This window comes from Phyllostomus hastatus, unplaced genomic scaffold, assembly GCF_019186645.2.
Source record: "Phyllostomus hastatus isolate PE091 unplaced genomic scaffold, TTU_PhHast_1.1 phas_scaffold_501, whole genome shotgun sequence".
In the NCBI taxonomy this organism is placed as follows: Eukaryota; Metazoa; Chordata; class Mammalia; order Chiroptera; family Phyllostomidae; genus Phyllostomus; species Phyllostomus hastatus.
The window spans coordinates 15,174,833-15,201,434 of NW_025334033.1; the positions used below are offsets into that span (position 1 = coordinate 15,174,833).

Sequence of the window (26,602 nt, forward strand, 5' to 3'; positions counted from 1 at the left end):
GAGGATGGAACTTGCCAAAGACTACACAGCCAATAAGAAGCAGGGTCGGGATTGATACCAGGAATCCTCTAACCAGCTGTCCTGCCTCTCTAGTGGTTTTTCACATCACAGTCATAGAATCCTCACAAAACCTTTATCAAAGCACCTGTTATCCTGCAGAGCCCTGCCACCGGCCCCTTGGCTGACCTTCACAAAACATAAGGTAGAAGGGGATGTAAAGCTTTGGTCTATCTGCATGACAAACCTCTCCAGCTCACTAGGTTCCTGTTACTGCTGTTGAGATACTTTTATTTACATATTGTAGTGAGGAGCCCCTACGAGGCACTTAGCCTAAGTTGTAAGAAGATGGCCATAGACCTAAGTGGTACCTACAAAAGATTCTGTAATTTTGGAAGCATCACAGTCTAAAACCATCTGTTTTAGAGGAGAAATTTGACAGGCTGTAAATTTATTTTAGACCCTTTTCTAAAAGGCTTGATTCTGTAAGAAGGCAAATTGATACCTTTAATAGAAAAAAAAAGCTTAAAATCTCAAAAGGTATATTGCTATTTTGAATATAGGTAATAATGTTCTTAGAATTTTCACACCTTTGTTATTTATATTGTTAAAAATTATGCAAAGTGAGAGTACAACAGTGTCTGATTGTTAAACAAACAAACAAACAAAAACTAATCCAGATGACATTCTTGTAGTATGGGTTAAAACATGAAATACTATATATTCACATTTATTTCTTTGAAATATAAGTTGATGTATTATCATGTTTAACAATAACAGGCGGGGGCCAAATTTCTAGCCATTGTTCGGCATAAAATAGCAAAGAGAAATATTAAAAATTTATATTTTCTTTTCCTGTCTGGATTTCATTTGAACTTCAACTTGGAGAAGTTTATATTTTAAGACAAGATTAATAAACTTGCTATAGTTTTAACCCCATGTGAATGGGCTCTATATGCCAACAATCTTAAGGCCTTTCAGAAGGAGAGTATAAAGCTTAAATAAAACAAAGTTTCCCAGTCATCTAAATATTTTGTCATGGTGGAATTTGGTACAATAAGTATACTGCTCACTATCACATTTCCAGTTCTCAAGAGCTAGAGACAAAGCAAGCTGTGAATCAGGAGTGGATTCTGGTCCCAGCTCTGTTATTAATTAGCTAGGTGACCTCGGCAGAGTCCCTTTCCCTCTCTGGGCCTCTGTCCCCTCAACTGCAAAGCTAGGCGTTTGGACTGGATGATGTCTGGGACCTCTCCAGCTCTACTAGTGGGCAATGCTGATGCTGTTTCGAGTCTGACCGCTGCCGACCTTGGAGGGCAGGCCTTGCTGGGGTACAAGCTTGGTCCGACAGCGGAGACCCACCACTATTAAAGACGACTTATCTTCGGATCAGAGATTCTAGGGAAATGAAAATCTATTTCAGGAAGGGGAAAAACAAAGCAGCATGGGCCAGGTGTTTCACGCCAATGTCGTTTAGTAGTTTTTCTTTCCAAACCATGAAGTTTCTTTGGACGTTGACTGGAGACTAGACTGTGGAGCCATATGGATTTGGCACTAAGGGAGCCAGGCTGATTGCTGGACCAGACCCTTGTTTTCTTAAACAAGGTCATTGGAAAGGCTGATGTGGATTTCAGTTTACTTATTAGGAACAACGTGGAACAAAGCAAGGGGTGATGTTTGCTACTCCACTCAGTTGCTCAGACCGAAGAGGGGCGTCTAAGGATGCATATAAATCACATGGAGGAAAACCTCAGAGAATGCAAGAGCTTTCTACTTTTATCTTATTTGGTTTTAAACCACAAAGGCATTGCCTCTGTTGGCTGACCACTGTGCAGTCCTTTTGAATCCTGCACCAGCATCTGTAGCACTGTAGTGGTCCCTGCTCCAGCACTGGTACCCCCGTCTGAGGTACCAGACGGGGACCTCAGATTGGAAAGATACATATTTTTTAAATTTCATATCTGAAATGCCCAAAGCTGATGATCAGAAGAGATTCCACAAAAGATACAACTGATCCACAAGAAGGGCTTTATGCGAACAACCTGCACGTGAGGATCGGCATGAAAAGTCATATTAAACTCATGTCTTAGAAGGAGGGATTGGGAATTACAGTCAAATCAAACGTCACTGGCCCTACTCCCAGAATCTCTCTTTTTGTTGATGCCTAGGCTGGGTTTAACTAAGGAAGCTTGATTGTAATTTTGTGAAAGACTTTCCAGTCCCCTTAACCATGAGCAACAAACACTGTTGCCAATTAGGTGGAGCTGCCCAAGGTGTTTGCACAGTTCGTTTCAAACTAAGAATCAGTGTTTCAATAAAGTGAAATGACATTGTTTAATGATTTTTCCTTCGAAGAAAAAGAAATCAAACTGAGAAAATAACAATGTGTAGACTCTTTTCTTAACACAAAGGCAAAACCAGAAAGATCCACCTATGGCGTCATAACTCAGTCATAACTCACCAACGGGTAGGCCAGTGTAAATGTCAATGACGAAGCCAGGCCTTTGACTCCCACAGAGTGTAGCGAATTCATCTGCAGTGAGGAAACAAAAGTGGGGTGAGCAGGGTGGGAATGGGGGTCAGCAAAGAGCAATGATTGGGCTGAAGGGAATTACCTTGTAAACATTCTGCAAAGGCATCTATCTGTATTTTGAAGAATTTAAAATGAAAAATAAATCTGAAAATTCCTACAGATGTTATCATTTTGTTCTTACGACAAATATTGAGGGAAGAGTGACCTCATGGTGACGTAATAATGAGGGAGAAGCGGAGGGGGTCTCCATATCATATGACACTCATTTGTAGGAGCTTGCCTGTAGAAATGTGGTGTCTCTTTTAATCCTCACCCAAGGATCTGTTTAATTTTAGAGAAGAAATGGGAGGAGGAGAGAGAGGGAACCATCCATGTGAGAGAGAAACATTGATCAGTTGCTTCCCAGACATGCCTTGACTGGGGATCAAACCCAAAATCTAGGATGCACCCTGACCAGGAATAGGACCCACAACATTTTGGTGAATGAGATGACACTTCAACCAGCTGAGTAACCTGGCCAGTGCAGGAATTTGGGTTTTTATAAGGATGTTCACTGCTGAACTCAAGGACTGGCAAGAGTGTTTCTTTCTACTCTGCACAAAGGGGAATGCTTACAAAAGCCATTCCCTCAGTTTGGGAGACACCATTGTCAAGTTTTTGACATCAGGTCTATTAATGACTAACTCAGGTCAAATAACCAACTTACGTCATTACTTCAATTTGGAGGGACGGATTTCCTTTGGTGCTATTCTCTTGTTCTCTCTCTCTCCCTCCCCTGACCCTCTACCTTTCCCTGTCACATGAGTTCATCAAAGTTGATAATGGAGAAGGAACTAAATTGCACTTGCAGTTCCTTCTGAGGTTTTGTCATTCTGGATCATGACTGTAACTGCTATGGCATGATATAAATTGAAGTTCAAGGTGGCCATTGCCTTATTGGTCAAACCCACTGCGGTTTCTGGAAGTAAATGCAGTGTGTTCTTCCAGCAGTGTTTTATTCCTTAATCTGTGAGTGTCCACTTCCAGCCAGTGTCATACCCACTGATGCTGGTCATCCAGACAATTTTCATAGACTCCTGAAATGTATGCAGACTGCATAGCTACTGGAAAGCATGGTTGGATTTGGCCACTATTCCACATGAAGAAGTCTTACATTTTATATTTAGAGTATACAGATCCCTAAAATTTAGACATTTCAGAAAGAAAATGATAGGTTTATCAGGGTGTCTCCAAAGTGGTCTCCAAAAGAACACACAAAGATAATCCATTAAGATAAAAAATTTAAAAATAATAAATAAAATAAAATGAAATAAAATTAAATACTAGAACTTCTATCTCTGCAAAAACTAATTTTAAAACTATTTTTATGTATATTTATAATAGAGAAGTTCGTAAAATAAATTCATTTTTCAATATAATTAAAAATAAATATATGGAGACATACACAGATATACTTTTCTATTAAACACACACACTAAGTGTGCATAGCCCACAGGTTCTCAAGATGATCAGACAAGATCAGGGGTCAGCAAATTTTTTTCTGAAGGGGTTAAGTATTTTAGGTTTTCAGACTGTACAGTCTCTATTAGAACTACTCAACTATCTCCTGAAAGCAGCCATAGACAATATGTAAATAAATTGGTGAGCTGGGTGCTAATAAAATTTTATTTATGGACACCAAAATCTGAAGTTCAAATAATTTTCAGGTCAGGACATACTATTTAAAATTTTTTCTAACTATTTCAAATGTAAAACTCATTCTTAGCTTGTGACCCATACACAAATAAGTGGTGGGCTCAATTTCACCCATGGGCTTTAGTTCATGAACCGTGGTCTAGTGATATCCCACAGAATAAGATGACTCATAATTCTAAGTGATAGTTATCACATTATTTCTGGAGTAGACAATGGGTGAAGTGGTATATTTCACTACAAAAAAATCTGTTTCATGTGTTTCAAATAAAATTAAATTAAATTAAATTAAATTAAATACTAGAACTTCTATCTCTGCACAAACTAATTTAAAAACTATTTTATGTATATTTATAATAGAAAAGTTCATAAAATAAATTCATTTTTCAATATAATTAAAAATAAATATATGGAGACATACACAGATATACTTTTCTATTAAACACACACACTAAGTGTGCGTAGCCCACAGGTTCTCAAGATGATCAGAGAAGATCAGGGGTCAGCAAATTTTGATCAGGGGTCAGGTAGCACCAGACAATAGATTTACCATATTACAGATCACTCTGGGGAGGGGTGTAGGTCCCACAGAACACTCTAATCAACACCTGCATGAGGGTTCATTCCGTCTAAATCATCATGTCAGTAAATGATGTCATCATGGCAGATACGATCTATATCATCTAGCATATGATATAAGAACAGTGCACCAAAGTTTTCACTTCATTTACTCCAAGGATATAAATTATACTTTAAAAAAATACAAATAACATTATATAGATTTTTCTCTATGAGAACAGAAAAAGAAATTTTTCCTGGGTCTCAATGTCAGGACGAGTTGCATTTCCCTTTAGTGCTGAGTGTACTCTATGGTCATCAGGGCTCTCAGACTTGATTGTGCCTCCCTTTTCCATGTGAGCTGCTGGAAAGTCTGGAGCCAGAGTTACTGCTCATCTCTGGAAAGTGCATAGGAATTCCTGGCTTGGGTTCTGTGTATTAGCCTCGCTCTTTGCTCCAAGTTTCTTGCCCTTGTTTGCCATTTGCCTTAGGCCTTCTTATTTTACATTTGAGTCTTTGTGGGCTGCCTTAAATTCTTTTTGGAGCAGGACTAGTATAAATAAGTTAAAATAATAGGAATATGGTTTGCTTATTTGTCATATTGCTTTGTATAATGTTTCTAGTCTCCTAGTTACATGGCAAACTCCATAATAATGCTAACAATATTTATACTTTTGTGATATGCTGAGTCTGTAAGTCTGGTGAATGAACTAGTATAAAAATTAGAAAGCATATTTTGTAACTTAATTTTCAGCTGGAAGGACCAGGCCCAACTGTGAAATTAAATATTTGCATTTGTGAGCTCATTTTTTCTTACAAAGATAAATGAGGCACCCGTTTCTTCCCTGGCTGAAACTCATTTCTCCAGCAATTTAAGGCTCATTTATTGACCTATAATTTTGGTAATGGAGAAACTAAAACTCACCTGTGCTTGGGATGGGACACTGTTCACAGGGCTTATTCCAGGCTCGGCCAATATTGTAGGAACAACAGCACATCTTCTTGGTCATGTTGAACAACAGCTCTCCATCGCAGGTCTGGTTGTCAGCGTAGTAGTTTCTGTAGCACAAACTCCTTCTCATATCTAGAAGGAAGGAAGGAGGAAGGGGTTGGTGATACTGTGGGGACATCACAACAGATTTCTAAGGGGGCACTGAAGGAGTGAGTTTCTTTTGAACTGTATTGTAACTTGACTTTGACGAGGACAAAGCCTGCTTTTACACAGCTTTCCATCTATCCATGCTGCTGTAAGAAGAAAAACCTTTGAGAAATGCATTCCCTGGTATTTTTTTTTTTTTGCCACAGAACTAAGTCATTATGGAGCTGCAACATTAATAAACTTTACATGACTCTCCACCCCGTCTCCTAGTAACAATTCTCCACTGCTATTTGGCAGTCATTTTCTCATTTCCGACTCATGATGTTTTAATACTGTAGGTCAGTGCCGTAAATATAATTGTATAAAGATACACCCAAAGTCAAACAAAAGAAGTACTGTGAAACCATTGTTTGGGGTTTTCCAACATTACATTTTAAAGAAAACTCCCAACCACCCACACGAGGTGGTGAGAAAAGGCCAAGCTCACAGGGGAGGGGCTCTCACAAAGACAGTGGCAAGGCGGCAGCACTGGGCCTGATGATCACATCGCACTGAGGACTGAGTGCTGGATTTGTCCATTCGTTCCCTCTTTGCAGATGAGGACCAACCGTGCAATATGAAGAGAAGCTCGGACTTACCCATGCAGTTATTTCCCCCATTCACTTGCATGTAGTCTGGAGGGCAAATACAGGTGTAGTTGCCAACGGTGTTGTAACATGTCCCTGGACCACAGATTCCGGGAGTTTCACATTCATTCACATCTATAATCCAAAGTGAAAGTGGCATGTGAATATGGAAACTTCACTCTTTGGAATGGCCTGGCACTCAGTGTCACTATGAATAATGACAACAAAGGAGAAAATCCACAGGGCACTTTGAAATCCGGATAAGAGAAACAGATGTTTAGTTCATGCGTGTCCTTTATCTGTGCTGATATGTATGTGCATTTTTAGAAAAGGAGGTTTTAAACACAGAAGCTTTGCTTTCTGGTATGAGTTCCTAATAACTGAGTCCATAACATCCCCAGAGGCTTACAGAGATGGACACGTGGAGAAAATATAACTTTCAAGTGTCCTTGACAAAGACAAGTATGTACGTAGTACTGCACATGCTCACAAGATCTGCAGGCCGATGTGATGTGTCCTGAAGCCATCGACGGCTGGATTCACAGATCTGCACTGGCCAGGGAGCATGGACTAGGTCTTTCACATCCCTTCCCTATTTTCAAACACAGGGGTTGATTCTAGTTTTTGTGAGCTCTGTGGGTCTTAGAGCTGCACCATACACACTGTGATGCTCAATTGATACTTAACAAGCTGTCACTGAGTCATGTAATAAGCCTTTTGGAGAACCAGAGGACTATTTTCTCTCCAGGATGCAAGAAGTCTCTTCCCTAACTAGTCATGTGACTCCTTTGTGTAAGTGAAAACCATCTCTCTCAGCTTGGTCTACAATCTAAGCCCTCAGAAAGTAAAAGTGGTCAATATTCTCCATCTTCTAGTAACATAGATGCACAGGAGTCAACACATCAGGAAACCAAAGGGGCCACCTTTAGAAGAAGCTCATTTAAATGCATTATTACCAATGATAAGTGGTGAAGGACAGGAAGAGGGAGAGCCCAGAACTGGCCAGAATAGAGAAGTCACTGAAATGAAACCTGTGCTACTCTACATGGCTTTTCTGAAGAGCACAGAGAACTCTTTGTGGGCATAAATGGGACTGTGACCCAACATAATAAAACTATACTTTTCTCAGGCAAAGAGGCAGACTTAGAGAGTACTGGCATTAGGACAATGACATTACGTCAGAAATTCTAGTGCAAGCTGCCATATGTCCTGTTTACCTATGTTCACATTTTGACCATTGTGTTCTATTGCTAAATTTCAGTTTTCCTGGCATTTGAGGTCAGTTGTCAACACTGGAAAGAACTCGTCATCCTATAAGGGCCATTTACCATCACACACTCGGGTGTCTTCATTCAGGAAGTAGCCCGTTGGACAGCGGCACTGGAAACTACCGAAGGTGTTGATACACTTCCCGCCCTGGCACAGCCCAGGAAGCTCCTGGCACTCGTCGATATCTAGCAGAGTGAAAACAACAGTGTTTCTTCAGCACTATAAATAAACTCAAGGCAGTTCAAAATGCATGCACCTTATGATAAAGGAAACAGAATTACCTTCCAAGATAACAGTGATAGGGTTGGGTCGAAAACCTTCTCCTCCAGGACAAAGAATTTTGTACTCAGCTATAAAAACAAACCAACCAATCAAAGTGAGTTCTTTTGCATATAAAATTTCTAGCAATGGTATCCTCAAGAGAAATATCCAACTGAAAATATCCATTTTAAGGAATCTTTGGCAGTCACCCCCACCCATCCGAAGCAGGTGAATACCTCCATGTATACTTGTCATTCTCAAAGGCCTCCACTGTGCCTGCCAACATAAGGCTGCTGTCCCCGGGCTCTGAGGCCTCCACCTGCTCCACTGGCCCCATATTCTCAAGAACTGCTTTATTCCCTTATCTCCATCATTATTCCTTCTTAAAGATTTTATTTTCTAACAGAGTCCTTCTCCACTTTTAGGTTTTGTTCAGTCTTACATCCTGGGAATTACAGCTTCCCTTAGTAATGTTAACCAGCCTGCTTTCAAAACCCTTTCCAAACACAGCCTTAGGAAAAGCTGCTTTTTCTTGGTTCCCACCTTACTTCTCCCCTTAAACTAGAGATCTCTGCTGTTTCACTGACAGTAATGCCGATGCCCTTGTTTTCCAAAACCAAGTTTTTACAGTGTCCCTGGATTCCCCCATTCATTCTGTCATCCAAGCATTTCATTCAAAAACTTTTATTTCGGCAGAGCGATACACACAGGAAGACATGGACGAGAATGACCAAGACCTGCTGTGTCATGCTGGTGAGTATCTACTAGAATCAGTCCTTTCATCGTCATCGTGGTCTTCCTAAATCTGATAATACCCCTCTTGGATTTCTGCAGTTCTATGTACATATATGCATGAATTTATATTTGTATATATTCCAGTTTTAACTCAGATCCATTTTGGGGTAGGCTGGACCTCTATTTGCTAATCATTATTAGTCAATAAAGCTGACTCCCCCCGCTTAAACATACTGGTTTGCTCCTCTCATCATCAATGAAATTAACTACTGTCCTCTTTTGCTTTTTCTCTCCCCCTCCTTTTAAGTCCCCACTTTCACATCACGACCTTCCTCTAAGGCCCAATTAAAATATGCAGTCATCACCACCCTCTGCCAATCAGGACTGACTTTCCTTTCTGAAGAGAGGAAAGAAGAGGTCTGCTAAGCATTCATCGCTGTGTTGAGTGCTTTGCTCAGGTCATTTCATTTAATCCTATGAGGCATTTTATGAACGAGGAAACTCAGGCTTGCCGAGAAACTTGCCCAATGAACGTGAGTGGCATATGATGGAGTCCTATTTGGAACCAGGTGTGCTGCTCCTCCCACTCAGGGCACTGAGTTTGCCCTTCTTTTCTCCCTTATTGAGGCCTACACTGACTTATTATATGTTTGGGCCATATTTTACTAGACTGTATACTCTCAGAGGGCAGGATCTAGTGTAATTCATCTTTGCACACCCAAAGTACATTGGCACTCAGAAAAAGTGAATAGATGACCCTTCAGCAAGGAAGAATCAGTGTCTATCCCAATATACCACATAAGTAGCAATCACTGATCTTTGCCAAGGAAGACACATCTGACTGTGAATCATAATAGGGGCCTACTGAGAAAAACTGGAAGCCTTTTAATTTTTAGAAGATGTTGTTTATGTCCTTAAAATCACATCTAGAGTTTTCTTTAGAAGTCATACCATAAGGATGGAGTTATCTTCTATCTCATATTTATTTACAGGGACATTTAAGTCTGTCCTAGAGATTCTGAAACTAGCCAATAGATGAGAAAGGAGAGATCAATCAATGTGCTCCTAGAAAGTAAGCAATGAAAGTGACCTGGCCTGGAAGGTATTCTTCAACATAATGCAACCCACTTTTCACTCAGATGGAAGTGATGGGGCCTGCTCTGGTGACACTTTCTGACCACCAGATTGAGAGCAGAATCCAGCCCTGGCTGGCGTAGCTCAGTGGATTGAGTGCAGGCTGCGAACCAAAGTGTCGCAGGTTTGACTCCCAGTCAGGGTACATGCCTGGGTTGCAGGCCATGACCCCGAGCAATCACACATTGGTGTTTCTCTCTCTCTCTCTATTTCCCTCCCTTCTCTCTCTAAAAATAAATAAATAAAATCTTTAAAAAAAAAGAGAGAGAGAGCGCAAAATCCCTCAACAAGGCAGAGAGGATTGATCTCCCTTCCCTGATTGAAGGACAGAGACCAGTGGCAACTCCTCCTGCTCTGTGGTTTCTATCCTGTGATCTAGCAAGAGAATTGGCCTGACCTGAGCTGGAATAATAATAACAAATAAGAGGATGTCCACTTACATGTGTTCACAGCAGGGCAGAGCTCACAAGGAGTACCCCAGGCTTTGCCCAGAGAACAGCAGCAGGAAGCCTTGGAAACACCAACTCCAATTTCGTTGGTACACGCTGTATCTCCATTGTCTCCTCGAGGTCGAACATCCAGATAGCAATTTCCAGAGCGGGTATCTATTTACCATATACAAACAAAAAAGTGTCAGGCAGATTCTTTCTATGTGATGATTGAAAATGTAAACCCATTTCAGAAACTCTTTCAGAAACTCTTTCAGAAACTGTTTAAAAACCAAAATTGACTTTTACTCAGAAACTAAAAAGTGCCCAAACACATATACTGGGAATTTACCTACAGAAAAGGAACCCAGAAGTATAAACCAGATTGAGGAAATATTTACATGTTCATATTATTAATTTATTAAAATTTGAGAATGAATATGTAATGCTTTAAAAATAACAACCACCTGGCTGCTGTGGCTCAGTGGATTGAGTGCCAGCTTACGAATCAAAGGGTCAATGGTTGGATTCCCAGTCAGGGCACATGCCTGGGTTTCGGGCCAGGTCCCCAGTAGGGGGCACACTAGAGGCAACCACACATTGATGTTTCTCTCTCTCCCTCCCTTCTCCTATCTAAAAATAAATAAATAAAACATTTTTAAAAATAACAAACAGTATGCTTCCCTGGAAAGTGTTTAAGATCTTACCAACACAGCCAACTCGAGTTGGATTCAGCTCAAAATCAGGTGGACAGTCACAGGTATAGCTGCCTGGTGTGTTGACACAGTTCCCACTGATACACGTGGTCGGGTCCAGACATTCATTAACATCTAAAACCAAATAGCAAGGGGCAGAGCTGTCACCTGAGCCAATGTGGGGAAGGCACCACCATAACACAGTAGCACCAAAATCCATGGCTCCCAATGAGAATTTTTAAGAGTCACTTGTTATAACACCTAGAAATACAGTCTTCCACTTCTGCAATAAAACCCCTCAGGAAGGAAGTATGTCACAGTCTTTGGTCTGGTCCCCCTGGAACACATTAGCATTCAGATTTGTCATCAGGAGAAAATACGACTTTGGAACGAGGAGAAATATTCCAGTCGAGGTAACTGAAAGCAAAACACTACTGTGACCTCAGCCAACCGAAACTTCAGACACAGGTTTTAAGAAAATATATTTAATATGTGTGGCTTGTTATTTCTTCAAATTAGAGCAAGATGTCTCAGGGAACCCTCGGGAGCAGGTGGCTGCTGCTGCTCCCCCACTGGGTGTGCTTGCCCGAGAGCAGCCAAGGGTGAGCACGGGCGCGTGTTTGAGGCTTCGCGTGTCTCTCCAAGCCTGCTACGAGCCTCTCTCCCGTCACGGAGGCAGGGCTGAGTACTTCCCTGTCAGTTTCTAGTACAGATATATGTACAGAATTCCAGATATTTACAACATACGTTTTGGCAAATTCTGACTCTGTATATAGTCTTTTGGTTTGTGTTGAACACTCACAAAATACTCAAGAACAGGTAAACTGACTCAGAGGGGAGAGACTGAAGAATAAGGGTGATACCTTTCCCTTGGGACCAGCCCCTTGGACCAGGAATCTATAGGTTCAATTACAGAAAATTACTTTGCTCCAATCTCACGTGAATTGGGAGGGACAGGGCAGAATCACAGAAATGAGATTAGATGGAGTTATGCTGATGGCAATTTGGGGCAGTAAGGAGAGGGTATGGTACATGGAGAGGCAACCTTTTGTGGGATGCTAGAGGCCCAGACTGGCATCATGATATTCTTTAGACAAGTCAAGAGAAGAATAAGTGCTTAGTGCAGAGAAGTTTGGGGAATATGCCAAGGTTGTATATGTAGTTTATGGTCATAATCTGGAGAGCCACTGAGTCATGGCTTGTTCAGGTTGCTGGAAACATCACTTTCTTCCCGACATCCTGAAAAGCCCATACAGAATGGAACTCGTTTCCTCAGTATCCTTGAATGGAAGTGTGGACTAGCATGGACAACGGCATATGGCTTTCAAAGTCCTCACCCAGTCCAAAGTGAAGAGAGTCCATGGGCGTGCCTATAGCTTTTCTAACATTTTTCACATGTTCCTGGAGAGTCCCTTTCTTTATGAGAGTATGACTGACATCCCAGAAATGGGCAGCTGAGTTCTATGTACCACATTCTCTGGTGACCACTGGCAGGGTAGGGTGGGAAGCAGTGAGTACTGTTATGGAGGGCTACAAGGAGAAAACCCATGATGATCCCCAAAGGAAACCCTCTGAAAATGTCCCCAAGGAGGAAAGCAATGGCTGGGAAGCCTTATAACTGCAGCATCCCTGGAACATTCCTCTGTAGCCACAGCTTGATTCTAAGGTTACAAACTCTGCTCCTTCAACTGCCTTCAACTCTTTCCTCTGCATCCTCACATCTAATCAGTTCCAGGTCTCAGAGATTTTATTCTGTGATACCTAATGTTTCACCCAGGCCTTTTGATTGTGACTCTATGAATATCCTTGTGGAATCCAGCAGGCCCCCAACAACCAAGTCCCCTGGGGCCCCTGGGAGCACATTTTGATGCAAATGGATACCTTACCTGTGCAGTTCCCGCCACTTCTGTCCAGTTCGTAACCTATCTCACACTCACAGCGGAAGAGGCCGGGAAGGTTGTGGCAAGTTCCAAAAACACAGATGTTCGGAAGGGAGCACTCATCAATATCTTGAAAAAGGATAAAAAAAAGGGAGATATTAAATTTATTTTGTTCTTGCTAAAGACACTGAATAATGTAATTAGACAATTAATGTTATCAGGAAAATGACAACTACTAGATGTCAATCTAGGCACTTCCCCTATAGACTTTTAGATGGTTTGCTACATATAGGGGAGTCTCTTAGGTGAGAGCATACTTTCTCTCGGCCCCTATTACATACCAAGTAGTGGGCTAAGCATTTAACATATATGTATCTCATTTATGGTGTTTCACACAGGTCCAAATCACTTTCGTAAGGGCCAAAAAGACCACATTAGCTTAAATTATTCTTTTAGTCTATACATTCACTATTTTTGTTGTGGGTTAATATTTGAAGAACCACAAGGCTTTCTGGCAACAGTTACAATCAGTGTTATAACCCCTGTGTCCCTAGTACTGTGGTGTGTGTTTGCTACTGTGGATGGAAATCTAGAAACTGCAGATGCTTCTTGCAGGCCTCTGGCCCCACCCCACATTAGCATTCTGCTTGTGTAATTGACACGTGGACGCATTTTCGGCCTTCAGACTGGCTTTAAATAGCCATGACCACTCTGCCAGCGATGATTTATATTAAGAACTAACAAACAAACAGAACCTTCCCTTGTAGCATTCAGAGAAGCAAAACTTTCAATGCAACTATTTATGTTCCCAGAAGTGGCACAGTACCTGTTTTCCTTGGATGTTCGGGGGAACAAAAGTAAACAAGGCATTAGGCACAGGATCAAGAGCATAATCTGGTTTCTTGACTCAGAGGAATTTTATATCAAACTTTGCATATTTAATATAAACTGTATAAAGAACACCCAATGATTCCATAACAAAGAAAAGTATTTATAGAACTATATGAGGGAATCAGTATAGATGTCATACCTAAGGACTGATTTTAAGTTAATGTCTTATTAACAAGTAGCAACTATTAGTTAAGACATTAATCAGGGTCTTGTTTACATTTCTACTGCCAATTGTTATCATTTATTTATTTCTACTGCAATTTTTTTAGTTCATTGTAGCCATTAATTCCTCTCAATGAGGGATAATGACAGGCACAGTAGGATATAGGAGAGGCACATCTCCTAGTGAGGCACATCCTTGGCCAACGGGCTCCCAGGACTCTTCCTGTCTGACAAACACTTGTCAGAAAGACAGAGTCCTGAGCTGGGAGATGTCATGACATTTGGCATTATCCCAAAGGGCTTCCTATTGGACAGATTTGCAAAACATATTTGCAGACCATGTGAGACATAAGTACCCAGGACATCATTCTACATGTGGGAAAGACTATCTGCTCTGTTATTCTAAAGCCTTGGTTTCTAGAGACCAAACCATAGCAGAGACTCAAAGCTGTGTTTCCATATCTAAAAAGAGGCCTTCAACAGGACATCAGCAGGGGACCAGCACTTAGAGTTCTTTCCCCCAGCAATGGAGAAAAGAGTTGACCACACTTGGCGACCTTCTCTTGCTTATGACCAACAGGTGTGTTCTTGCACACCATCTAGCCAAGGCCGGATGCGCAGTTTATGGCCAGTGAAGATTGTCTCTGCACAAAAAGAAATGAATGATCTCACTGGAAACCTAATCCCTCCACAAACTGAGTTGATGAGGTTGAAGCCAAAACACACCTCGGTTAAAAGATAAAATCAGGACTGTTTAAACGACCTAATCTCATCAGGCATGCAAGACCCCGGCAGCTTCTCCATCAGTTACCTTCACAGGCTTTCCCGTCAACACTGGGCACAAAGCCCATGTCACATTCACAGCGGTACCCTCCGGGGGCGTTTAGGCACTGGCCGTTGCCACACAGATTCAGATTCTCCGAGCACTCGTCGAGGTCTACAGCCAGAAAGAAATACAAGTTACTCTTTCTCAGTTAGGGGGTTTCCCATTCCACAGATGCAACAATTTTTACAATTGTCAGCTTCTTGAGTGTCGTGGTGTTTGTTTGGTCACACTTTCTACTTGACACATTCAACCTCATTTCTTTCTCTCTCTCTTTTCAGTTTAAAAATAAAAATTAGATGCTTTATTGACTTTATTTTTTAAATTTAACTTATATTTTGTTGTTTATGCTATTACAGTTGTCCCAATTTTCTGCCCTTGCTCCCCTCCGCCCAGCCCCCTTACTCCCTTAGGCAATCTCCATACCATGGTCTATGTCCATGGGTCCTGCACGTAAATTCTTTGGCTACTATATTTCCTATGCTGTACTTTGGATCCCCATGACTATTCTGTAACTACCAATTTTTACTTCTTAATCCCTTTACTATTTTCACCCATCCCCCGGGCCCCCCTCCCATCTGGCAACCATCAAAATATTCTCTGTATCTATGATTCTGTTTCTGTTCTGCTTGTTCATTTATTTTGTTTTTTTAAATTCAATTGTTGATAGATACATATTTATTTCCATTTTATTATTCATATTTTTATCTTCTTAAAGAAGACCCTTTAACATTTCACATAATACTTGTTTGGTGGTGATGAACTCTTTTAGATTTTTCTTGTCTGGGGAGCTCTTTATCAGATGAACCCAAAAAGGAACACATTAGGACACATCATAATTAAAATGTCAAAGGTTAAATACACAGAGAGAATCTAAAAAGCAGTAAGAGAAAAACTTTTAGTTACATACAAGGGAGCTCCCATAAGACTGTCAGCTGATTTCTCAAAAGAAACTTTTCAGGCTACAAGGAATTGGCCAGAAATATTCAAAGTGATGAAAAGCAAGGACCTACTAAGTAGATTACTCTATCCAGCAAAGCTATCATTTAGAATCGAAGGACAGATAAAGAGCTTCCAAGACATTTTTTTCTTTCTGGAATGCTAATATTGAATATCCAGTGAACATGGTATTCAGATGCTAAATTATCACTAATGGTTTAAAATGAATAACTTAAACAGACCATCAAGCTAAGGCTTTTACAAGCAGACTCATCCACATGAGGACACATCCATGGCAGGAAATAACACTCCGTGGTTTGTGCCTGTTTCTCAAAGTTCAGTCTCTGCTCTAATGGGCAGGAAAAGAACTAGAACAACAACTATAGAGGACTCCAAAAATTCTTGTCTGCTTAATCTTAGCGAGTTTTGTTAATAATCATGGGCATTAGATATCAAACACAAGAACCATATGTGCCTAATGCATGAAACACTCAGTATTTTCTAAAAGGTGCTGGGAGGTTTACGATGATAAAACTTCACAAGGTTAGGCAAAAAACAATTTCAAATATAACACTTTCATAACACTTTACCTGGAGTTAAAAAAAAAATATCCAGGTAAATCATTTACTGGGCCTTAGCCTCTTATGTTTAAAGGACTTCTTGTGAGCAAAGTGCTCCGGATAAATGAATGCTCCGAGTTATGTAGCAGCTATGCTACCTAACGGCCAATGAGGGATGGATGTCAGTATCTTATTTAATATGAAAGTCCTTACATAAAAAGCATTCTCTGTGCATACATGTTCATGTAAGTGAATGTACCATATGGGGTGGGCAAAAGTAGGTTTACAGTTGTGAGTACATGAAGTACTTTATTTTTGTATTATTTATTTATTATTTTAAATTATTTAATATCATTAACCAATTCTTGCCTACCTCTATTTACACAATCATATTTCTAATCATATATATTCAAATATAGGTAGCAATTCATTCGTGTTAATTCCATAACTATTAATTATAACTAAAAAAAATGTCACTGACATATTGTAAACCTGGAAGTGAATGAATTCCCAGCAAAGCGATACAAAATTCTTGCTTATACCAATGTGGGATGACAAATGATGATGGCCAGTGGGAGACAAAGATATACTGTCGTCATGACCCAGAATATATAATCCCTTTTCTTTTCACAGCTTCCTACAGCAACCTCATTCCCAAGTATGGGATGGACAACAAGTCAACAGTGAGAAATAGGCACAAAAAACATAAAGCTAAGGATTGATTATAAAAGGCAGTGTGTGACTTGTTTTAAATTAATGGCATCATGACATACAGTGAGAGATATAGAGCACTATTAACTATATACATATATAATTAATTGACTTCTGTGGTTTCCCTAATTGACCTAGTTCCCAATTTCCATTCCACAAGGATCTGGTTTCAAATAACTAATCTTTTATGTTAACGTTGTCCATAACTGATCCAGCCTTCAGAAAGAATTGAGGGTCTGAAAGACAGGGCACAGCTTGCTTCTCCGACTGCTGTTTACACAGCTGTTCCCACCCAAACCCACCTGTGCACGTGAAGCCGTCGCCGGTGTACCCTTCCTTGCAGAGGCAGCGGTAGGAGCCCATGGTGTTCTTGCAGTCGGCATGTTGGCTGCACATGTGGGTTCCATTGGAGCATTCGTCCAGATCTTCAGGGAACAGATCACATCGTTGTGAACAGAAAGTGTGTCATTTTGTATCAGCCATACACAAATTAAATTTTTCTTTACAGAATTCATATTTTCATGTTCATAATCTCTGCCGTTCCTGAGAAGCACGATCTGTTATTCCCAACGCACCTGTGCACTTAATGCCATCTCCAATCCACCCAGGGCTGCAGCTGCATTTGAAGCTCCCTGCCGTGTTGGTGCACACAGCATGTCTGTCGCAGTTGTGTGCTCCAATCTCACATTCATTGATGTCTGAAAAGATAAGCAGCAGTTTAAAAAAGGTTTGGCACAGACGCCGTTGTGGTCTTCTAAAGAACATACAATAGCAACTTAGTACCATCAAAAGTGGACTCACTGTCACACTTCCCATAGTGTAATACAGATTGGGTTAGCAGCCACATGTATACTCTATATATACAGAATAGCTTCAAATTTTAATTTATAAAGAAACAACAGTGTGATGCTACTTGCTATTATTAACTAATTATTTTCCATTATTTTGTGCAAGTGTCTAGTCATTGCAAAACAAAAGGAACCTTTTCCCAGTGGATGATCTTAAAAAGTGAGTTGCCTAGTGGTCTAAGGTGTTAACGCATGGTCACATGTTTTTATAGCCAATATTTTTATTAAGTCAACCATACAGACAAAGGAATACAATGTTGTTGGCATATAAGAAAACTTTTTTGCTCATATTCTATATATATTAAATATATTTTATTCTTAAATATAAAACACTGTATTATTTAATTATGCTTTATTTCTTAGGAAAGTTTTACTGTAGGTATTGCTAATTTAAGCATTTGCAGAGAATTGTCCTTAAGGCAGTGTGAGAACCTTCTTTTCTCTAGCTTCTTAGAGTCCTAGCATGTTGGAGACCCAAGCCTTCTTGCACAGTTCACATGAAACTCAATCAATCCATTGGATATTTATCTGTAAAAGGAGTACCAGGTTAGGGTCACACTACTAAAAGACCACATTCTTGAAAATTCTCCATTCTCTGCAATTTCATTTCCAAATTTAGCCAAGATAGATTGTATAATATAGAAGTGTTATAATAAAGATGTAAAGTATGAAGTGAAATATGTTTTTCTGCAAAATTGTTACTTATAGTAAGATATATATATATTTGGTCATTGCCTCCATTTCTGGCATAGAGCTCCGAAACCTTGGAATATCCTAAGTGATGAGAGCCGGGAAGGTATCTTTCATTATGTGAATGAAATGGCTTTTGGACCTCACCTAAGCAGAGGGCTGTTTGTAAGGAGAACCACTCAGGCGACTAGAGGTTAAAACTTGCAGTCCCACTCCCTGCCCTTAGGGCAAGTTATGGGAAGAGGGGTTGAAGGCTGAATCAATAGAAGGCCAATGATTTGGTCACTTATACCTCTGTAAGGAAGCATCCAGAAAATTCTAAAAGAACAGGATTCAGAGTGCTTTTGGGTTTGTGAACACATGAAGATTCAGTGAAGATTCAGCAAGAATGTGCTCTCTGGGACAGAGTTCCACATCCCTTCCCCATTTCTTGCCCTGTGCATCTCTTCTATCTGGCTGTTCCTGAATTATATCCTTTTATAGTAAACTGGTAATATACTGAGTACAGTGGTCTCCTGAGTTCAGTGAGCTGCTCTCAAAAACTAATCAAACCCAAGGAAGCAGTTGTGGAAACCTCTGATTTATAGGAGTTAGGACCAATATGTTAGAAGCACAGGTAACAAACCTAGACTTGGGATTGGCATTTGAAACAGGGACAGTCTTGTGGGACTGAGTCCTTAACTACCAGAAGATAGTATCAGAATTTAGTTGAATTACAAAACACCTACTTAGTGATCAGAATTGGAATTGGTATCGTAATCTTACTTCCTAAAATTAACGTGTTATTAATAAAAGCCTGGTATTTAACCTCATAATAAACTTTTTAAAACTAAGAACAAGAACTCATTGTTATGGATATTATTTTAGTAATAGTTATGGATATTAGTTATGGATATAATCTTATTTCCTAAAATTAACCTGTTATTAATAAAAGCCTGGTATTTAACCTCATAATAAACTTTTTAAAACTAAGAACAAGAACTCATAGTTATGGATATTATGACGTTATAGAGAAACCAATGTCTAACACAAAACTTGGGTGAAGAAGGATAATTTTGGCCTACAAAATGTTGAAAGAGTTTTCAGTGATTACTTGAATAGTGGCATGAAAAAGAAACTGGGCAAGTAACTTATGTTTACCCTTTTGTTTATTTAAGAAGCCCAATTAAATAATTTGAAAGTGTTTGGAAACCCGCCGTTTGCCAAATAATTTATCTGAAGCTCAGAAATGGTCCCAGGATCTTTGGCTTCTTCAAAACTTTTAGAACACAAAATAAAATTATAACATTTTCCTATAAAAACATTTTGCAATATCACTAATAATCACAAAGTGAAAACATGCCAGAAAGAGTGTTCTTACAATTATAACGTATTGTATGGGTAAATTTTAATGCAACCTTGGCAGCCACCTGAACCTAATGAGTTATTAAAGGCAGGTCAAGGGAAGCACATACCAGGCAGCTTTAGACTTGTGACTGGGAGGTTTAACCAACTGAATAATTGAGCATGGCACATTCCAAGGAAATGAGGAGGCAGGCTAGTCCAGGTATAATAGTGGTAAGTAGGCACGGGAATTCCAGAAAGTAAGCCTGACTTAATGGGCTCCCAAGTAGGGCCATCAACACTTGTCTCTTCCTCAGAGAATAGCTCCCCTCAGAGGCACTGATGCAAACCAGCACTTTTGCAATCATTTTAATTTCTCCCCTTTATTTGTCATGATCTCCGACTTATGTAGAAATAATGAGCTTCAACTGCCCTAAGTATTGAAGCCTCCAAAAGTTACAAAATCAAGGAATTTTCTGAGTGGAAAGAATTTCAAATTCTACTTTCCCAATCCTCACTTTCTCAGAGGAGGATACAGAGGTTCCCAAAGGCATGGGGACTTTCGGGAGCCCAGGAGTCAGTGAGGGGCAGAGCCAGGGCCACCAGTAACGAACTCACTTTCCCTGTCCATTGCATAGTACTCTTTCCTGCAGGCTGCAGCTGCCTAATGGGGCTGATTTGTTTAGATACATCAGGACTTTAAGTCCTGCTTTATGGAGTTTTCAAAATCTTGGTGAGTTTAACAGACTCATAGAAGTATTCACTAATCTTTCTACTGAGCATGATTTTCAGAGATTATCCTAGCCTTTCAACCTAGTGATTTTGTAATCTTTCTCTTCCCAGTTTTCTAATGACCAAAGTTACCTTATTTTTATACAGGTCTTCTCTACCTTCCATATATAGTGTTACAATTAAGGAAACTACAAGTTCTTTTAAAAGGAGAGTTTCCTTCCTTTTCCATCACTAATTATATGCTAATATGAATTTTTAATTCAAGAAAATACATGCAATTTCACCACACTTTTTCAAGGAGAGAAGAAATTACATTTGCAAGAGGCCCCATATCATGGGCTTTAGGACACTAGGAAGGAGCAGCTCAGGAGCCAATATTTAATTCCCCATTTGGTGAATCCTTGTATAAGCCATTATCTCAATGCCTTACATGCTCAGTATGTGACAAGTGAATTAGAAAGATGTGGTAATAAAGTGTAAAGACATCTCTGAATAAAAAGATTCTGTGCGTGTGTGTATGACTGCACTTCATTATGAAAACAAAAGAAGGGGAAACTGAGCCATAAGGAAACAAGCAAACAAAAATGCTGTATTCAAACACTGTAGTCTTCAATAATGTGACGGAAACACAGCACACGCTTGCCAAGAACATCTCTTTCTGTACAAATGTTCTCTTTCCCCCACAAGTTTGCTCCAGACAGAAAATTCCTTTTTAAGATTAAGAATAAGCACAGGCCAAGAAAAGCAAAGAAATTCAAATTTAGGACTGATACTGCAACCTCCGTAAACCCACCAAGCTCCCTCGTAGACTCAAAGGCCCTATGTGCATGGCTCTGTTGAAGGGGAAGGGTGTGGTCTGAACAGACCCCAGGCACAGCTCTGGGTGAGTTCCACTGACACACGAATGAGAGCTGTGCTCTGAGCAACTCTGGCCTCCTCTGACAGTTGTACAGGGAACGGCTGTATAACCCACATGAACACCTCTATTCCCGCCACCTTGGCATCAGTCACATGGACTAAAACCCAGCAGAGCTCCTTGACTAGGCATTGGGGAAGAGGACATTGAAGTCAGTGGAGAGGCCAAACAGGAAGGCTGCTTGGATTTCTTAATTTAGATTCACATTTGAGCCAAAACCATTTAACTGAACACCCAACGAGTTTTCACAGGCTGAGAGCCAGGGGAGGACAATTAGCAGTGATAAGAAGCTGGAAGGAAATAGGTGCAAATCCTCATTGAGTGCAGGTGGTTTTGAAGTCTCTCGTTCTTTCTCATGGACTACGGCAACACTTCTCAGGTGAAAAGAAGCACACAGTTTGAGAAATGGAACTACCAAGAAATCCTCCTATTTTAGCACGTAGTGGGTGGGAGGGTCTTACAAATCAGCTTGTGAAAGCCAGGGCCCACCAAGAATGGCACCTAGCAGCAACCTAGTTCTTCTCCCAGTTGGCCGTCTGACTGCAGTTAGGGGGGTGAGCAGCAGAAGCCTTGCATGTGGGCTGCAGAAAAACTGTGGCCCAGCTCGCTCCCTTAAGCCAAGGACAGAGCTGTGTTCTAGATTTCAAACAAATGTACTTTCTCCCTCCATTAAATTGAACATTCCCCTCAATCCAAGATTTGGACAAAGCTGAAGGAGAAAAAAAAAAAGCCCTTAACATCTGTGTAGGCTGGGAATGTAAGTCAGTGGGTGGATTCTGAACACTGCTAAAGTGATTGGGGGAAAAACATGTTTATTTGTTAAAATGGAAACAATCGGCAATGACAAGGGAGCTGAAATATTTAGACAAAGTTGTAATGGAATGCAGAGGACATTTTTTTGGTTCTTATGAAGCAAAGTTCCTCCCTATGAAATTGCATGAATATTTTTATAATTCCTTTATAGGCTACTTATTTTTTTAAAGTAGATATTATGTATATTACATATATTATACATGCATAGAAATATGTGTAGGATATTTCTTTTTCTGTCCTCAAAACATAGTTCCAGATCTGTTCTTCACTGTTATTGGTTGTGTGACTTGCTTATCCCATTAGGCAAGATAGTATCTGTGTTTGTATTAGTTGCCATTATAAAAACTTGCCTTTAATATGGCTATCACCAAGGTAACCTGCTGGTATTCTAAGTTGTGAGTGACACTAATTTTAAACTAAAAGCAGGCTAAAAGAGCCCTAGTTACATGGGATTAAAAAGCGTTTTGGCTCAGATTTTTCAAAACTTGTTTTTAAGTATACCAGACAGGCTGCCAATTCCTGTTTGTGGAAGTCATTTTCAATCAAGTGTGATGCCCTTGGTTGTTAATAACAGTATTTACAGAGGACCTCTGTTCCTTTGCTCCCTAATGCATCCTCTCCTTCCATACTTCACTGCAGGGTTCTTACCCCAGCGGAACACTGTGTGACTGCAGAGCACCCTGGTGATTTCTTCCAGCTCATGAACCAGTGGAAGAACTAGGAATAAAATGCAGAGTTCCACTGCTTTGCGTGAGGACACCACACGCCGTGCTGCTGTGATGTCCAAGGGGCCGTGAGACCGGTCTTCTCCCTGCAGTGCTACCTGGGTTTTACACAGTTAAAAATCGTTGCAGACTAGTATCTAAAAGCAGGGGGATGCTGGCCCCTGGGGAAAGATAGAGTATTTCTTGGACTTGAGACCTATATTTCTGGTCACATCATTCACTGAAAGGTTACTGTTCTTAAAGTAAAAGTGGTGTCATCTCATCCAGCATGGAGGACATGGCTCTCCTCACCTCAGTCTCAGTGTCTGTGCAAACTCAATCAAAACCAGCCTCTAAAGCAACCCTTTAATATCCAGAGCCTGAGTTTCTTCCTTTAAACTGAGTTCAAGAGTGTGTCAGTAAATAGTAGTATAAAATTTTGCTCAACTAGAAGTTATGTCTTCAATTAAATGGCTCCTAGACATGGTGTCTGTGTCTCATTTTATAATAACAACGGTAGCTACTATTTATTGACGAAGCTACTGAATGCCAAGCACTGTGCCAAGGGCATTATATACATTATATCTCATTTACCTAACGTGAAATTAATGTCGCATGAAAATTTAAGCTTTCTTCACGGTAAAAGGCCTAAAATAATTGGCCTCTGAACATGCCTCTGTTAGCTGGAATTTGGAGCATAAAATTATAGAGATCTCCTTTTCTTATAGCTGAAGACCATCCCATTAGGTTAACTTCTCCCTTCTTAAACATCACCGTTCTCTGGGGTGAATTTAGTGAGTTTAACTGAGCCAAATGCCGGTGGTATTAGCCTCTATTAAGTAAAATGCAATATGGAGCTGTCCTACCTTTCCCTTCATTCCTGCCAGACCACTGCCCTTTATTCCAAGTTCTATATTTAGGCTGCAAGCTAAAAATAAAGTTTGAACATAGATATAGTGAGCCGAGCACCATTTGCATCCCAGAGACCACAGGAAGAGGTGAGATTTTAAGCACTGCGCCATTAGAGTGGGTGGACCCTTTGCCATGCTTCACATGATGGGCAGTACAGTGAGGATGAAAGCATTCCAGCTTCGTGCTTATTTTTATAATTGGACTAGAATCTGACATTTTGGAACCCACAGTTATAGTATTGGTGGTATTCTGTATATATGTGACTTTGAAACTTGGTATTATTACACGGTTTAAAATGATTGTATACTTGGGGGTTTTCTTGAAAAATGTTGATATAATTTAGAAAAGGATCTGTATACTTACCACGTTGCCAATCTGCAAATATTTTATTGTTCATTTTAAGTCATGGAGGCTTGCCAAATTGGCTTTTGGAATTAAAGTCTGTTATTTGTGTAGAAATTATGCAGTTACCTAATTCAAGCTCACCACGGTCTCTATTATGTTTTAAATTATGTTATATGCCACAATCTATTATATTACTATATGTAATTACAGTAAAACTTTATTTATTATTCCACATACTTAACAGCATGGCCCCAAGTTTGAAAATACCAACTAAACATTTGAAAACAATATCACTCACACAGAATGACTTCTTTTAGTTGACATTTAACAGATAATCTAGAAATAATGTGAAAAGATTTTCTTACTGGTATTATTAGTGCTATTGGCATTAGACAAGCAAAATTACGAAGGGCTTAGTTACCACTAAATAAGATTTGTTAAATCCCAGGAATAAAGACTTCTTTGGGCTAATGCAATTTAACACCTCAGAAGTCTACTAATTGAAGGAACTAGGAGACTGATGAGAATTAATGAAACATATGAATCGTACAACAGGATTTGCTTCTTTAAAAAGGCCTTAAGTAGAGTGTTGGTGATGGAGGTTCCCGGGAAGGGCCTGCTCTCATACAGTCCCAGGCCCCATAATGACGGGGCACCTTCTGAGAAATGCACAGTCAGATGATTTCATCATTGTGCAAACATCAGAGTGCACTACACAGACCTGGATGGTACAGCTTGCTACCGGAATTGTGTATGCTGTACTTTTATATGATTGGTAGTGCGGTATTTGTTCACACCAGCGTCACCACAAACACGATGAGCTATGATGTTACCACAGTGAAAACATTACTAAGGGACAGGAACTTTTCAGCTCCATTATAATCTTATGGGACCTCTGTTGGATGTGTGGTCCGTCAACCTAAACATCAGTATGTGGCACGTGATTATAAAGGGCTATGAATGTTTGGTAAATAGCATGTTAGCCACTTTGATAAAATGTGATGTTAACCTCATACAAACGTGATAGTGTCAGTTATGGTGGTAATTTATCCAATATGCCTTGTTTCATAGGTAAAGAAAACACATTCTCAGTGTACATCTAATCTAAAGTATCACAAATTTCAAAAAAGTGCCAGCTAAGTTAGTGAAAAATGTTGTACAAAATGCTCTATAATGTCATTAAAATGTTAACAGCTCCTAAAACTTGTATTAATCTATAATTGTGGTCACAGTCTCTTAATCATTTAATGTCTTATTGTCCAATTTTTAAAATCATACCTGTACAGCCAGTTTTTCCCTTTTTGCCTGAATATCCCATATCACAGTGGCAGATAAATGAGCCCTTGGTGTTTTCACAGGATCCACTTAGACAGATATTTGGATTCAGGTCACATTCATTAACATCTGTAAAACAGAGATATCATTAACACGAATAACCATTTGTTTCTGTCAGTGAGTACTTTTCCCCTGAGATAACACAACTGTGCTAAACAAATCAGAAAAGGTAAAATACTTTCACTCAAAAAAATGTATCATTTGTGGAGCTCAATTCACATGTGCTTTCTACACTGCAGGCTACCCATGCGCACTGGCGTCTTATCTGGGCCCTAAGCAGGTCAAGTAATCAAACTGACTGACTCCAGGTAAGTATAGAGCCTGTTTATGTGAAGTCTAGAAAACTTTTCAAAACAGCAGATTATGTTGCAAGATGAAACTTTTAATTCAATTTGCACAATGCCAACAATTTAGTTTCCATATTTTAAAGGAAAGGACAGATACACTACTATACTCAAGTGTAGGTAGTTACAAACTTCACATCTTTCCCAAATTAAAAAAAAATTATGACATTCACTTGAATTTCTGGGACTTCAAAAATATTCAGTAAGGGTTTTCCTAAGATATATATGTGATACAGTTTAAATATTTTCCATTTTAAATTCTTGCTTCAGGCCAAGATAGAGTAATAGGCACAGAATCTACCTTCCCACCTGAAGCAACAACAAAAGGACAATATAGGCAAAAAAGATGGTGATCCTGAGAGAAAGAGAACAAACTGGATGAGTTGTACAAAGCCTCAGATGAATACGTAGGGAGAGCTTTAAGGCCGTGGCATGGGGAAGGGATGGCAGGTGAAACCAGGGTTTGTGCATCCTGGGTTGAGCAGATAAAGCTGGAAGTCCTGAAAGGCCCAGGTCACTGGAGGTCACAGGGCAGAGCAAAGGACAGATGGGAGGTGCACAGAGAAAAAGCTACAGAGATCTGCAAAAGGTCCCAGACAACTGTTCAGATGAGTAATGATTAGTGGATATGCATAAGGAAGTTACTC

At 39.9% G+C, this 26,602-nt stretch overlaps 1 protein-coding gene across 1 annotated transcript in view; it reads right to left on the reverse strand.

The window, feature by feature from the left end:
• The window catches only part of FBN1 (fibrillin 1), a 228,157-nt gene that overhangs the window by 43,465 nt on the left and 158,090 nt on the right, over positions 1-26,602 (reverse strand). Inside the window, exons 32-43 of the mRNA XM_045822406.1 lie at positions 25,555-25,680; positions 17,569-17,691; positions 17,296-17,418; positions 14,772-14,897; positions 12,914-13,036; positions 11,040-11,162; positions 10,345-10,509; positions 8,056-8,124; positions 7,834-7,959; positions 6,518-6,640; positions 5,706-5,864; positions 2,459-2,530 (exon numbers count right to left, since the gene is read on the reverse strand). Coding sequence (XP_045678362.1) covers positions 2,459-2,530; positions 5,706-5,864; positions 6,518-6,640; positions 7,834-7,959; positions 8,056-8,124; positions 10,345-10,509; positions 11,040-11,162; positions 12,914-13,036; positions 14,772-14,897; positions 17,296-17,418; positions 17,569-17,691; positions 25,555-25,680 — 1,458 coding nt within the window. The remainder of the gene's footprint in view (positions 1-2,458; positions 2,531-5,705; positions 5,865-6,517; positions 6,641-7,833; positions 7,960-8,055; positions 8,125-10,344; positions 10,510-11,039; positions 11,163-12,913; positions 13,037-14,771; positions 14,898-17,295; positions 17,419-17,568; positions 17,692-25,554; positions 25,681-26,602) is intronic.